The sequence below is a fragment of the Taudactylus pleione genome, unplaced genomic scaffold (genome assembly GCF_031769625.1).
Source record: "Taudactylus pleione unplaced genomic scaffold, aTauple2 ptg000206l, whole genome shotgun sequence".
NCBI classification, from domain to species: Eukaryota; Metazoa; Chordata; class Amphibia; order Anura; family Myobatrachidae; genus Taudactylus; species Taudactylus pleione.
Genome location: NW_028284608.1, coordinates 5,740,100 through 5,755,125, shown reverse-complemented (window position 1 = coordinate 5,755,125; position 15,026 = coordinate 5,740,100). Strand labels below are relative to the sequence as shown.

At 44.7% G+C, this 15,026-nt stretch overlaps 2 protein-coding genes across 4 annotated transcripts in view; one reads left to right on the top strand and one right to left on the bottom strand.

The window, feature by feature from the left end:
* Window positions 1–1,331: 1,331 nt before the first annotated feature.
* Window positions 1,332–7,610, bottom strand: RPS27A (ribosomal protein S27a). The gene is made up of 6 exons (XM_088478013.1): window positions 7,526–7,610; window positions 7,368–7,431; window positions 5,112–5,166; window positions 4,740–4,825; window positions 2,652–2,783; window positions 1,332–1,521 (listed from the first exon to the last, which is right to left on the bottom strand). The coding sequence occupies exons 2-6, from the start codon at window positions 7,413–7,415 to the stop codon at window positions 1,372–1,374; spliced, it is 471 nt and encodes a 156-aa protein (XP_088334139.1). The 5' UTR covers window positions 7,416–7,431; window positions 7,526–7,610; the 3' UTR covers window positions 1,332–1,371.
* Window positions 7,611–7,716: 106 nt separating this feature from the next.
* Window positions 7,717–15,026, top strand: part of CLHC1 (clathrin heavy chain linker domain containing 1) — a 54,686-nt gene continuing 47,376 nt past the window's right edge. For 2 of the 3 annotated variants that reach the window (XM_088478012.1, XM_088478010.1), the window contains exons 1-2: window positions 9,980–11,097; window positions 14,335–14,548. In XM_088478012.1, coding sequence (XP_088334138.1) covers window positions 11,030–11,097; window positions 14,335–14,548 — 282 coding nt within the window. In that variant the 5' untranslated portion in view covers window positions 9,980–11,029. Of the gene's footprint in view, window positions 8,153–9,979; window positions 11,098–14,334; window positions 14,549–15,026 lie in introns of those variants that run through there. The other variant, XM_088478011.1, reaches the window with a different exon arrangement.

Sequence of the window (15,026 nt, the reverse complement as noted above, 5' to 3'; positions counted from 1 at the left end):
AATGCATAACATATTTATCAACACCGAATCTTGTAGGCACAGGATTAAACTATGCAATCCTGTTAAGAGGATACAAAAAGGATTGCATAGGCAGTTCTACTTTGTATTCCTAGATTACACAATAATACAGTGTACATCTCACACTGCAGCCACCCCCAATGTAATCATCACTAGCCTACATGAGGAAGGGCGATTCAGACCGCTAAAGACAAAGCACAGTGAGCATAGCTTCCAACAACCCTATTCTACATGGAGGTTCTAATCCAGGGCTGGAACCACAGGCCAGTGGGCTGTATAAGGCCCCCCGAATCATTAGGTCTGGCCCTCAGAGCTTTTTTTCTGCTAGCCTCATCTGGATAGCAGGGTGCCTATAATGGCACCCTGCGGCCAGAATCTATGCAGTTGTGCCACCTGGAGCGTTCTTAGGATGATTCAGACGGTCACACCACTGCCCTTACAGCTCCCCATAACATCCTCAGGATGCTCCAGGCATTGCTGTAATCACTGGCGCTTGTGGCCCCGTCCCAGTGTAACATCACACGGAGGGGGCTAGGCCTGCAACAGTCGTGTGTGTTAGATATATATCTATCTATATATTCTCAAAATGGCCACCGGCAGAAAAAAGGTTCTCCACCCGTTCTAATCTCTTCTTAAGAATCGGTAACCTGTTTACACTCTGCATTAAATGTAAAGGTGGGTACATACCTGAAATCGTACAGGTGGTCAGCAGACCGCACGTACACACTTGCCAATGGACAGATATGTCTGTGAACATATCTGTCCATCGGCTGTACAGCACAGCCAATGAAATGTGTCTGAACTACGTGGTTCAGACCTATCGTCTGTGCACACTGGCAGACTGCCAGCAGATAGATTGGCCGATCAATTGATCGCCCAGTGTGTACCCAGCATTAGGTCTTGAGCAGAGATGTTTTACGATCTGCTACAAGTCACTTGGGCTATTGTGGTAAAGTTTATATACTAGGAAAGCTCAGTTTCCTTTTATGATGGATAAAGGATCCTCCTGTTAGCTTGACAGAAATTTGGGATTTTATAAAGACCATTCCAAGCAATGGAAGGCACATATTCCAACAGCAACATTAATTACCACTGTCCAGCTATTAGCTTCAGATGTAACTGAGCCTTTTTTTTTTTTTTTTTTTTTAGAAGTTACTGCTGCAAAACTGTGTGTACCCAGCAGTCATCCAGCTACAGCAGGCAGCTGGCAATTAAAATGTCAGGAGACCACAGCAAACTATTCAAGTCACAGATTAAGAACTAGAGAAGTTACAGGAAACTTTTTTCTTTATATTCAACAATAAAAAGACGACTTTAAGTCTGGGTGGAATTTTTATTAACACCTGTACACATTTACTTGTCCTCAGGCTTGTTGAAGCAATATGTCAGACAGCACTTTCCACAGTAGTGCCTGTCAAAGTGACTGGCCATGAAGACTCCAGCGCCGCACTCGTCTGATGGGCACTCACGCCTCAGGCGGTGAATTTTACCATTCTCATCGACCTACAAGAGATAAGAGTAATTACAAATAAAGGATTTCACAGGTTTGTACTATCCAAGTGTACATTGTAATAAATGTTCTCACCAAGATCGATAACTGACTCTTATCTGCAGTCCGGCCATGTGTCCCCCCCCCCCCTTACCAGTAACGCATCCTATTACTGTTGTAGCACAGTAGAGGGGACATCACTGGTTACCAAGTAAGAGGAGATCTCTAGGCCACAGAACAGATGGGTCTCACCAGTCTCCAGAACAAGTAAAATAGAATGGATAAACCAATAAATTAACATGTATGGAACATTTAGTTTAATGTATGCCTGAAACACACTATTGTGTCGCACACAAAAATATAGTTTTTGAATTTGCATTTAGCCCAACTCACTTGAGCGCCAGCATCTTGTTCAAATATACAGACAAGCATTTTAAAGATTTTAGTTTCCATGTGGAGTGCCACAGTGGTTAGCATTGCTGCCTCACAGCATAATGGGGCATACACACGGACAGATTTTTCTTCAGATCTGAACGTTAACGATTTAAAAAATCGTTCAATCGTTCATATCTGAAGGAAAATCTGACATCTCAACGATGAGCGTTCTCCAGGCACTACAAGGACCTCCATTTGAACCCCTGGACTCAATAGACATCAAATTGCTCACTGCAAAGACTCTTCTGGCTATTGCGTCTGCCCATAGGGTGTCAGACTTGGAGGCGCTCACCATTTCGATATCTGACATCTGATGTGTTTGAAGTCAGATTTGGACGGTTCCATTCATTTTAATGCAGCCAAAAATCATTCATAGTTCAAATCGTTGTTCAGATCGTTCATCCGACCGTGTGTATGCTCCATAAGAGTTATGCACTCATTGTCAACATGGGCCCCATCTGTGGGTTTCCTCCCACAATCTCATGGGAGGTAAATTGGCTTCCCATTAACACAAGTAAGAGGGATACTGACTAAGACCTACTGGGGTAAAGATAGTTAAACATTCTCTGTAAAGTGCTGCTCAATGGTAAATAGAAGTTAGGATAAAATCGGTACTGAATGCATGATGCTCACCAATTCAATGGAAGCAACCTCAAAGCATTGAATGCTAACAATTACCAGTAGTGCAGAACGCGTCAGGTCTCGTTACCTTGTAGTACTTCAGCACCGCGAGCTTGACCTTCTTCCTCTTATGCTTGTTCTTCTTGGGTGTGGTGTAAGACTTCTTCTTCCTCTTCTTAGCACCACCGCGGAGCCTCAGCACCAAGTGAAGTGTGGACTCCTTCAAAGCCACACACAGAAACAAACAAGTCAGGTCACTATTTAGATAAGTGAATGTTAGACATTAATCCCCACACCACAGTCATCTTTTAAAGGGTCAAAGTCACAAGCTTACACACATCTGAAGTGTGGCTTCTGCAAGGTGAATTATGCCTATGGCATTATGAGAAAACAATCACATTTCACCTACACACGATGTACTCAAGTAAGGGTCGTATTCAATTAGGAGCGAAAAGTCAGAGGCCGGACTTTGCCGTCATCTGAGGTTTTGCCAGGGAAAGTTATCGCGCGCGTCCCCGCGTATTCAATTGCAAATGTGCGAAAATGGGACCCAGCGAATCTGAAATCGCCAAAAAGTTCTGTCAGTTTTGGGGAAATCAGGCTGACACCCCCCAAAAGATGCACTGACATGGGGGATCACTATGGGTACTCCCAAATAGCCCTTCTAAAGGTATTTGGGGTTTTTAAATGGTCTCAACAGGCGCTATTTAGCATCTTCCAGCAAGTGGTGAAGAATAGTATTTTGCAGCTTGAAACATTGCACCCCAAAACCCCACTTCTGCACTTTCTCCGCCGGGTATTCATAGGCTAAACTTTTTTGCCTATTACATTGCGTTATCGCACTGGTGAAAAGACGCTACAATTGAATATGGGGATAAATGAAATCGGTGAAAAAGTATTGCGGAAACAGACTTTGCTTCTAATTGAATACGGCCTTAAAACTTAATCACAACAGAAAGCAAATAAAGTCTGAAGTGAGTTTTTACATCCGCAACTCCCGCCGTCCTCACATCCAGATTTAATTAACAACATATGTCACTTTTCATGGCAAATTACTAACTTTATACGAGGTGCTCAATAGGTGGTAACTTTAGTGACAGTTTAAAAGTTTACATGGCAGGTAACGTGTACTAAGTTTTACCAAACACATTCATTCAGAGAATCTACATATGCTCAGCTAAAATCTACACTATTGCAGTGTTAGAGTGGCATCATTCTAAGAGGGGTATTCAATATGGGAGCAAAAAGTCCGTGCTGGGCTTTTCGCTCCACATCGGAGATTTTCCTGGGATAAAGTATCTGGCGCGCGCCCGCTTTATCCCCGTATTCAATATAAAATGAATGGAAACGGGACCTGGCGAAGTGGGATTTGCGATAAACTACGAAGTTTTCCAGGAAAAAATTGTAGGACCCCCTAAAGCTGTAAAAACATGGGGGATCACTATGGGTACCCCCATTTTAGCCTGCAAATGAAAGTCGGGGATTTAAATAGCTGCAGCAGGTGCTTTTTTCCCCCGACATTGAAGAAGTGATGCAGAAGAGCACTTAGGTTATTTTTTTGGTTTTTTAAGTGGTCCCATCAAATTTGGGGTACATGAAAATGGGTACTAGCATATTTTGATGTCCCTAAAGTAATTTTTTTTTAAATTCTGCAATTGTGCACCTGCCGCTAATAATTCTAGAATACACCTGCCGCAAACTTACAGAACAGCCCTGAACCTATTTCCCTAGTTTTAAACAATTTTTTCCCTTTTTTTTCCCCCCCAATTTTTAAATTAATTTTTTGGGGTGTCTTTTTTTTTAAACTTTTTTTTGACAGTTATTTTTAAAAATGTCATTCCCAGGGGTGCAGGCTATTTTTGTTTAAGCCTGCACCCCTAAACCCCAATTCTGCACTTTTTTTCGACACCTATTCAATGGTGAAAAGTAATCCCCATTTTTTATCAAAGACTTTTCGAACCTGCGAAAAGTCTTTGAAATTGAATACGGTGTAAAACTAAAACCTGCGATAATGACGTCATAGGTGCGAAATGAACGCAAAAACTGAGTTTTCGCTCCATATTGAATTCCCCTATAAGACTGCAGAATATGTCATAAACCAGTTAGAAGACACATTACACCCAATACCCATCTAAACAAGCAACAGAATAGTTTTCTGCGTTTAGAAAATACCTACCTTCTGGATATTGTAATCAGAGAGTGTGCGGCCATCTTCCAACTGCTTGCCGGCAAAGATCAACCTCTGCTGATCAGGAGGAATACCTGGAGGAGCACATTACAAAGTCACTACGGAACCACTGGTTGTTTGATGTTCCATCATGTGACTGACATGTACATTAACCATTTATAGTGTAAGTTATTAAAATGCATGGAAGATACTGCGGTTACTATGCAGAGATCTCTTATTAGCAGATGTTAGGGGTCTCACGTTTGCTTTGTGCCCCCTTACACAGTAACCAATGAGCTGTCAGACCTAATGGGCCGATTGCAGCTCGGAAGCTGAATACAGCAATATAGCAGGCAAATACACAGCATCACTAGGACCCACCTTCCTTATCCTGAATCTTAGCCTTGACATTTTCGATAGTATCAGAGGGCTCAACCTAGAAAACAAAAACATGTTTTATAGACACAACACAACTTTAGTTACACGCAGCTTAATTTTAGAATTTAGAAACATTTTTGCCTGTAATTATTTACTGACCGTCTGTTATTCTAGATTATCATTCTCTAAAGATGAGCAATCGCACATTTATAATATAAAAGTGACATGGCCAATGGTAAAGTCACAATAAAAGTCTGTTGCACCACAAATAAGCAGAAGATGTGACTGGCCGTTTGAACTGGTTTCATGGAGAAAAAAAAAGAAGAAAAACCTTCAAAATAAGAACATGATGTCCTGATAATCAATGGCCACAGGAAAAGAATAAAATCTTCAAACACCACATTCACAGAAACAGGCAGCATGGTGACATTCTCTCCCTCCAGTAGTTACCATATATAGAACAGGGACTACATGTAATAGTATGACTACTAGATGGCCTCGTATATCATCAGGGTCTTCCCTCTGAACACTGTTCATAGGGGAGACTTCTCTTATGGCTTAAATAAATAGAAATATGTAGGACAAGACACATTCCTGCTAGAATCACATTTACAACCATGTACAATGCTTCCAGTAATAACACCTACAAAATTACATCAGCAATAAAGTACTGGTGGAAAGATCAAACCCCATTAATATTCACCAATAAAGACTGACGCAGAGATTAGGTGCTCACAGTGCAAACAGGCACCACATATTGTAACCAATGCCTACACATAGGCAGATGGGGAAAAGAAACCCAGTGTCCTTAATGCAAACATAAACTGGGTACACTCTGGGCACGATTCAATTAAATACGGTGTATAGCGCCAGGAATGAGCTCTCAGAGCTGTTCAATTCTGCACCAAGTTAGGTCAGGGGAAGGCTCGTTCTCATGCCTTAAACAGGGTGTTTAGGCGCAAAAACAGCGCGATGAATTGAATAGCTCCGGGAGCCGATTCCCAGCACTATTCACTTCGCATTGAATAGAATCGTGCCCACTGAGCGGTGTACCCAGCTGACGTCAGCCTGACATATCGGATCATGGGTACACATCAGAATGAGGCAATGTACAACGGAATACCACCTCGTCCTGTCCACGGGAGTGCACATTTTGGGTATACACACACACTGAGCGATACGCCCAATATGTCATTCGGATTCAGCCGGAAAGTACAATTCGTGCCAACATTGTCTCAGTGTGTACCCAGCTTTACATTTACAAGTAGCATCCCTGTATTGTGTACATTGGCTTGGTACTCTGAATAAAATGTATTGCACTTCATAGAGCAGAAACATGAGATCATCATTTGCCCCACACTTATTACCCCGTTTTGTGTTATAAATAGCTAACAGACAAGGGGGTTGGGGATTCAATTAATTGGCATAACCAGGATGTGCCATTTTAGAATTGCACATCCCATTCACTGGCATCTCAGTTTTACAGTTCTACCTAATAGAGCAGCACAGGTAATCTTGAGATGTCAGCACTAACAAGGAGGTCCCTATGTCACTCAGTACAGAACATGTATGACCAAAGTATGTGGCACCCCTGCCATCAGTACATGTAAGATCAGAGCATGCAGCACACATGCCATCAGTACAACATATGTATGAGCTGAGTATGTTTCTTACACATTACTGTAAACCCCCTCAATGCAGCACAGTATACAGCAGCCCCCATACATGTACTGTAGTATGTGGCACCCCTGCCATCAGTACATGTAAGAGCAGGGTATGCAGCACACATGCCATCAGTACAACACATGTATGAGCTGAGTATGTATTGCACATTACTGTAAAGCCCACAGTATACAGCAGCCCCCATACATGTACTGTAGTATGGGGAATCCCCAGACACTACACAGCTGCCATGTCTGACCAGCCACAGAGCATTATACCACCCCCTCCCCACTATAATACAGTATTTCCCCAAAACTCGGTCATCTAGGCACCCTGACAGGCCAGGTCTCATGGAAATTCCAGCGCAGATGGCTGCATGACACTGACTGCTGTACTAATAGTGCTCAAGCATGGATATCCTTAAAACCTGCACCTCCAGGGTACATAGCATAGTGTAACCCCAGCACACAGCGGGCACCAGGCTCACGCGTGGATGTGTCACGCATGGCACAGAAGCAACTCCCCGCGCCCCTCTGCAGCGCTACACACAGAGACCCCCACCACACCGGCACACGTGGAGCGGGGCCCCGGCCGTACCTCGAGGGTGATGGTCTTCCCCGTCAGAGTCTTCACGAAGATCTGCATGACGGCGGCGGATCCCCTGTGGGGTGAGAGGAGGGGGGTTAGACACACATGTAACGCGGGGAGTCCCGGTTTTATGTCCCGATACCCGGGAGCGGGTCCGCCACACTCACCTCCTGCTAATGGCGGATCCCAGAGAGAGGGCCTCTTCCGGCGGCTGCGGGGTTTCCCAGGCTGCCAAGCAGGGGGAGTGGGCGGGGCGAGCTGTCCCGGGCGGCGCCTGACTCTAAGTGTTACCCGTCATGTGTCACATGGCCCAGCACCCGTTACACGCACATACACATACGTGTTCCCTGGTGTCCGTCACACGCCGCCCTCGCCCTGTACCCATCATCACCGTGTGAGCTGCCCCTCCCTCTGCCGGGGGCCTGGGCGACGCGGTGGCTGCTGGGACTTGTAGTATCTATGTGTGGCCATGGTGGCTGCTACGGCCATTTCCCCGGCTGTCAGGTGGGATGGGTGACCGGTTACTGTGCTGATATTGGGCCATAGTACATGGGGGGAGGCCGGTCTGAGGTGTACGGGAATAGCGGCAAGAGGCTGAGTAATGCTGCCAGCAGACTACATTTCCCATCATCCTCCTGTGACTCCGCCCGTTCTCAGAGGACCACGCCCCCTGACAACCCCCTTAGCAACGAGTGTGTGTACCCAGATCCCTATGCCAGAACCCTCAGGTGTGTGACAGGGGCTATGGCTGGGTAACATCAGGCGGGCGCAGCGAGCAAGGTGGGGACTCCCAGGTGTGTAGCACTTCTCTCTCCTCCATGTCACGTTCCTTCGACATGTCCATAGACTTACTGTAACTACCAGTTGGCCAGGATGGCACTCGCCAGGGGCGCCAGTCGGGGAGGAGCCTGGCACTGCCCACCTCAGCCACCCACAAATTCTAACACTAGAGCCACCAGACACTGAGGATAGTTCTCCGCAAATTACCCCATACTAGCCTGTAGGCCCGAGCTCCAGGCACTGTGCTCCGTCGTAGAGCCTCCATGGTGTTGTGGCCCAAAAGTGCGGCGAATGCAACGTCATAATGCTGCAATGCAGCTGAACAGACATTTTGGTAGTTGTGTACTTTACGGACTCATTGCAGAGAGAACCCAATAAATGTTTTAAATGGTACTTGTGTACTTTGTACACAAGTACCAAAAGTTGTCCCCACCTAAAGAAGAAAGTTGTCCCCTGCTGCACTCGCCAGCTTCGGTCTCGGTGGATCGCTACACTCGCCGCAAGGTTGTATTCCCCCTCTATGCCCACTTGGATGGTAGGGAATGACGCTGGACACTGGGAATGACTCTGGACACTGGCTGATGACGTCAGGGTCCTCTCCGTGAAGGGGATTTAGACATTACCATGATTGATAATAATAATGAGTGTAGGATACTTGGGTTCTCTCTGCAATGAGTCCGTAAAGTACACAAGTACCGACATATTAGTTAGTCGAGTCCTTCACTTTGCCAGGACAGCCAGGACCCCTAAATACGGTACAGCAGCATCAGTGAGCAATTGCTTAGTACAGTGGTTCCCAAACTGGGCGCCACGGCACCCTGGGGTGCCTCAGGGCACTTGCAGGGGTGCCCCGGGTTGGTGTTCCGGTACAGAATAACATGATTTTTAGTCAGTGTGATTTGCAAAACCAGTGCTAATGGCTGCCAATCAAAATATATGTGGACAAAAAGAAGCGCAACTCTGACAGTCACCACATAGCTTAACCTAGGGGTGACATATAAGCACAATTTACTTAATTTAATTATTTCTGAATTTATCAATAAACTTTTGCCCCAGGGGAGCCCTGGAAAAAATGCTGATACTCTGGGGAGCCGCGATTCTAAAGTTTGGGAACCACCGGCTTAGTATGTGTACTGGATACAACTTTCAATACCTGTTCTTGTCTAGGCTGGAAAAGTTAATTAAGAGATGCAAATGCAGGTATTCTAGCGGGAGGATTCCAAATGCTTGATTTTAGAGCGAGTGTGGCCACCCATGAAGAGGTCATAATTAGCACTTGCCAGCTACCGTCTGCCTCCGACATAGGCTTACCATAATTTCTTTAATCCAGGACACTTATGATTTACACAGGCTGATTAAAACCAGGTGAAGTCCAGGCTTGAATTTAGCCAATTATAAATATACTGCTATGGTGGTCATGGCATTGGCCGGGTAGGGGAGCTTCCAGGCGGGATGCGGTTAATATACTTAATATACCTACGGCGGGATGCCGGCTGCCGAAATCCTGGCGCCGGAATCTCGATCAGCGTTAGAAGCGCCTGAATCCCAACATGGCTGGAGATGCTGACGCTGGAATCACGACAGCTGGCATCCCGATCGTAAGTATGGCGGGGTCGGGTAGGTATTAGCTGCGAGCGGGGAGGGTTAGATTAAGGCACCCCGGAGGGAGTTAGGGTTAGGCTGCAGGAGAGGGAAGGTTAGGGTTAGGCTCCAGACAGGGGGGTTAGAGTTAGGCACTACTGGGGGGAGGTTAGGTTTAGGCACTTACCAGGAGGGTTAGGGTGCTGGGTAGGGAGGGTTAGTGTTAGGGTGCAGGTAAGGAGGGTTAGGATTAGGGGATGAATAGGGCAGGGGAACACTACTTACAGTTCCCCTGTCGGGATTGTAGACTGACAGCGGCATCCCAACTGTTGAGATGTCATACTGATTCCTTCCAGGCAACTGGATAACCTCCCTGTGTTAACTATTAGATGTTTTAATATGTAATTTCACCATTAAAAAAAATAACACTGAATGATGGTGCTATAGTGTGATCTGCAATGTGTAGTATTTATAGGTGCACCTGCTCATCAATTATTTTAAAATTGTTGACTGCGCAGCTGTTGGGGGAGGAGAACTATAAGTCACACATGTGGTACCCCACAGAGGCTGTCCGTGCATGGTGTAGCTTACAGATCCACAACATTTATAAGTGCCCATCTCTAATGAATTGTAAAATAAAATAGGGGGAACATTGATTGGGTTGGTAATGGTTGTGCGGCAGTTATCCAAATAGCGAAATGGTTTTGTTTGTAAATATTATGTCATAAGTGGCTGGACATTCAATGTCATCCGTTCAACTACTTGGCTTGCCACAGATGCATGTTTAATAAGTTGCACCGAGTTACACCGAGCAGAAGATTCACAATTCAGCTTCAATGGTGGAGCTCTCACAGAATTAAGGGCTTGTACACAGGGCCGGATTAACAATGGGGCGGGTGGAGCTTCAGCTCCAGGCCCACCAGCAAAATAGGCCCACAGCAGCATCTTCTGTAGACAGGAAAGAAATTGTATTGCTACAGCCTGCGGCCGCCTGGGTCCCGCACACATGAAATCCCGGCGGGCCGCTGATACCCTCCTCCCCGAGTATAAACCCTAAGTATAGCGTCGCAGTGGAAGGCTTCACTATTAGCCCTCCCTGCGCTATAATGTCTCGGCCTCTCGGGGTCTCCTCCGCGCCGTGTGATGTTGCTGCGCATGACGTCACTTATGTGCTGCCCCTACCAAAAGTGGCCAAGCTCAACCTCAGGTCCTTGAAGGCGGCCCGGCCGGGTGACCGCTGATCCTGTCCTGACACCGAGGTGTCAGTCGTTCTGTGTAGGCTGCTGATCAGGGTATCCTGCTGGCTGCTGATGATGATGAACAGTGATCAAGGTGTCCCTCCCTTCAACCGAGCCTCAGACAGTGCCTCCGTAAAAAGGTATGCAGGAGCTGACAAAATATTTTAATAATGCTGTTGTTTGAACCAGTATCATATATTTGTTGGCCCTGTGTGTGTGTATATATATATATATATATATATATATATATACTGTGTGTAGGTGTGTATGTATGTGTATATATATATATATATATACACACACACACACTGTAGGTATGTGTATATATAATGTATGTATGTGTATATACTGTGTGTGTGTATATATATATATATATAATAGTGTGTGTATGTATATATATATATATATATATATATATACATACATACAGTATGTTTATATGTATGCATATATATATGTGTATATGTACATATATATATTATATACCAGCCAGAAACGGACACATAGTGATGGCGCCATCCTGCGGCGTTTGTTTCTGGCCAGTACGGTGTCTGAGCACATGGGTGAAGATTATTTAAGGTGAGTGTGTTTTCTGTACTGTTGTCCTGATGCAGAGTTGTCGCTATGCCGATATTTATGCAATTGAGCGAATATTGTATATCTGCACGTGTCTAAGGGCTGTATTTTTATTAACATTATTTTTACTAAAATAAAGTGAAAACGGGTGTTTTCACACCCTTTTCACATTATTTTATTTTCACCTAAATTTACGAAAGTGCAATTGGAGTAGAATTTGTAAAATTCTACTCCAAACTCTAATTATCCCATATTTTTAGTAAGCAGATTGCATTTCCCATAATTGTAATGGGAAATGCGATCTGCCTGAGAGTTACTAAAAATAAATTTAGAAAAAAAAGCCTGTGATAATAACGCCACCTAGAGGTGGCGTTATCCAGGGTTACACCCGCTTACCGTCTCCTGTTCTGGTCTAACCGGCAGAGCAGAGCCTCGGAGCCAGCCCCAGTGATCAGCTTTGTGGTCTAAACAGACCACAAGCTGATTATTGCTACAAAAAAAAAAACTTACAGTACCCGAGTCCAGGACCAGTGATCGGGGCTCCGGTGATATCCTCTGTGGCTCCGGTCAGCTGGTCTCCCCTCCTGCACTGTGAGCCGATCAGTTGCTAAAACAGCTGGGGTAGCTGTGTCCGGTTGGCACATGCGCACCACCTTTCCACTGTATTTTTTACGAAAAATATAGTGATAAGGCCGCGGAGGGGATTCGCAGGGACAGAGCTTTATCGCAAGCTCTGTCCCTGCAAGTGATTTTTAATAAATCCCTGTGGTATTTCCTGAATTCACATTGCGAATTCAGTTGGAAATTTCACACTACAATCTGCATATGCAGGCTCAGATAGGTTCGAATTTGTACGCTGAGTTCGGATTTTTCCCTTCAAAAATCGTGTCTCGGAAAGAGGCAAAACGTCATCTTTCATGGACAAAGATCATCATTCCTGGACAAAAGACCATGGAAGATGATGGCTGTCCATGAAAGATGACGTGTTGCCTCTTTCTGAGACCCGATTTTTGGAGGGAAAAATCCGAACTCGGCGTGCAGATTCGAAATTATCCAAGCCTGAACATCCCTAATTTTAATGCGGAATGTAGTAAATAGGACCCTAAGTCTCACAGTACATGTGTAAAAGTACATTACTGTAGTCGCTCACAGCAACTTTTTACCCGCAATGTAATTTACAGGCAAGGACTGTTTGGGGTAAGTAATGGGGAGTGACAGCAAAAACGCAGGCGTGTCGCAGCAGTTTTTGGGAAGGGTCGCCGCCTGTGACTGTGATCCCATTCGCAGTAACAATGGCATCTCAGTTCAGGAGGCTATTCTGCGCAGGCATAAGGTTACTTGAAAGCTGCTAATGGTAATATCTATGGACGCAGACGCTTGGATCTGCAAATCTGCAGGTGGGCGTTTCAACACGTATCAAGACAGCTGCGGCATTAGCCTATATTCACAGGTCCTCTGCGTACACATTTGCAAGAGCGATGGCGTACAACTGAATCAGGCCCTGTATCCTTGAGGAAAGAACTAACATGTACTGAAGTGGTGGAGTAATCCTGTTGCCTGTTGTGAGATTTGTTATCCTTATCTATGATAAGATTGGCTTTGCTGCCACATACACTATGCTTATATAGTCCATAATTTCTATACTGGACACTACAGGCTACTTTTGGAAAGTTGACCTGGGTCTCTGTCGACTAGTGCGCTGTGACAGTTGTACTTTGTTTTAACACTGTAATTGCTGGCTGCCATGCCATGTTGGTGTTGTGTGGCATTAACATGCTCCTTTCTGCACTTACAGGTATGTTACTGGCCGCTGTGCCCAGTCAATGAACATATGGTATGCTGCATTGACATGTGCTGCACTGGCCGCCACGCCGAGCCACTTGATCTGCTGTATTTACAGATTAATTATTGGCCTCCACGTTGGGTACTTTGATGCTGCCTTTCTTTATAGAAACAAAGGCTGTTTGGCCCTGATATTAGTGAAGAATTACATTAACCTTTGGTTTGCCAGTTACTAAACCGAACACTGATTATCTTGTTTACAGTATCTCTAACTTACAGTTTACTCATAATGTAATCAATGATCATTCTAAACAGTTACATCATGTCAATATAAGATGCCAACCTACACGCTGTGATTTGCAGTGCTCTCTGGTGGTGTCTGGTGTTTCCATGAATGTTTATTATATTGGGGTGCTCGTCATGGTTACTATGATGGTTTATTGCCCACAATGTTGACTACGAGCATCCAATGGAGGCACATCACATCCACTTGTACTCAGGAGGTGATGCTCTTTACTTAATCAATTTGCTTTCGGCCGACCTCACCCCCACCATGCTGGTCAAACTCACTGTGGCAGCACACAATAGGCCCTTCATAAATGTCAGCTCCAGGCCCATGTAGTCCTTAATCTGGCACTGCTTGTACATATGGGTGGTACCATATACATTGGTCACTCCTCCATTTGGTTGAATAGAGCCATAGAATCACATTTTATCTCCTTTCTCCATTGCTAAAGAAAATATTTAGAACAAATGATAAATCTAGAGATGAATTGTCAAAGCTAACACTTATTTCAAGAATAGGTGTCCAACGTATATCATATATGCCTTGTTTTCCCCAAATTACCAAAGATCCAGCCATAATGCTTCAGGGACCTACGCAGGTTAATTTAGGTGAGGAATAGGGTTGCTTAATATACACAGAAGTTAGAAATGACCTTTAAATGTACCTGGCCTCATTTTTCTCTGATGAGTTATGGGTTCCCAGACATTATCAATGACTATGTTCTTGCGCCCAGGTGTGAAGACGTATCAGATAGATCCTCTGTAATTATGAAGTCTTTCCGTGGAAAAGCAAGAACTCTTGTACTGTCACCCATCGCTAGTGCCAGCGACAAGAGGTTTCTGATCAGCATTGAAGAGTTCATAGAGACGGAGGTGGAGAAACTGTCGGATGCGGGTCAGTTTGATGCGGAGCAGCAGTGTATTATCTATGCACAAGTCTTCGATAAGGTGACTGCATTATATTTAGCACAGACCATTTATATTTATATAGTCTGCGAAATGGAAGAATCAGCGACTCCCCAACAAGTCTGTCCAATGTTTCAAAGTGGCAATCATTTGCAAGTCGAAACCAACCTGGTTTTGCCTTTTAAATGATTGTTATTTTAAAACATTGGGCAGACTCGCCGTGATCTCGCCGATGCCTGTGAGTCGCAGGCTATTACATTGACCCCAAAATATACATTGAAGAGCTTACTTAATAAAATAATATATGTCCAGTAAACTTTGGCAACCAATCAGATGTTAGCTTTCACAAGTTAGATTACACTGGACTGCTAAAAGTTAGTATCTGATTGGTTGCTAGGAGTTACAGGACATCATTGCTCTTGCACCATATGTTTTAATAAATCCCCTCATTTAGTGAATGCAGCCCCTCCTGGTCGACTTTAACTCACAAATTCGCTATGTGCCAGTTTGCAGGATTAAT

Coding starts and splice junctions, on each gene's coding strand:
- RPS27A (XM_088478013.1), bottom strand. CDS start 7,415: ATGCAGATCTTCGTGAAGACTCTGACGGGGAAGACCATCACCCTCGAG. Junction 4,826..5,111: donor TAAGATTCAGGATAAGGAAG/GTGGGTCCTAGT, acceptor GTGCTCCTCCAG/GTATTCCTCCTGATCAGCAG. Junction 2,784..4,739: donor CTGATTACAATATCCAGAAG/GTAGGTATTTTC, acceptor GTGGCTTTGAAG/GAGTCCACACTTCACTTGGT.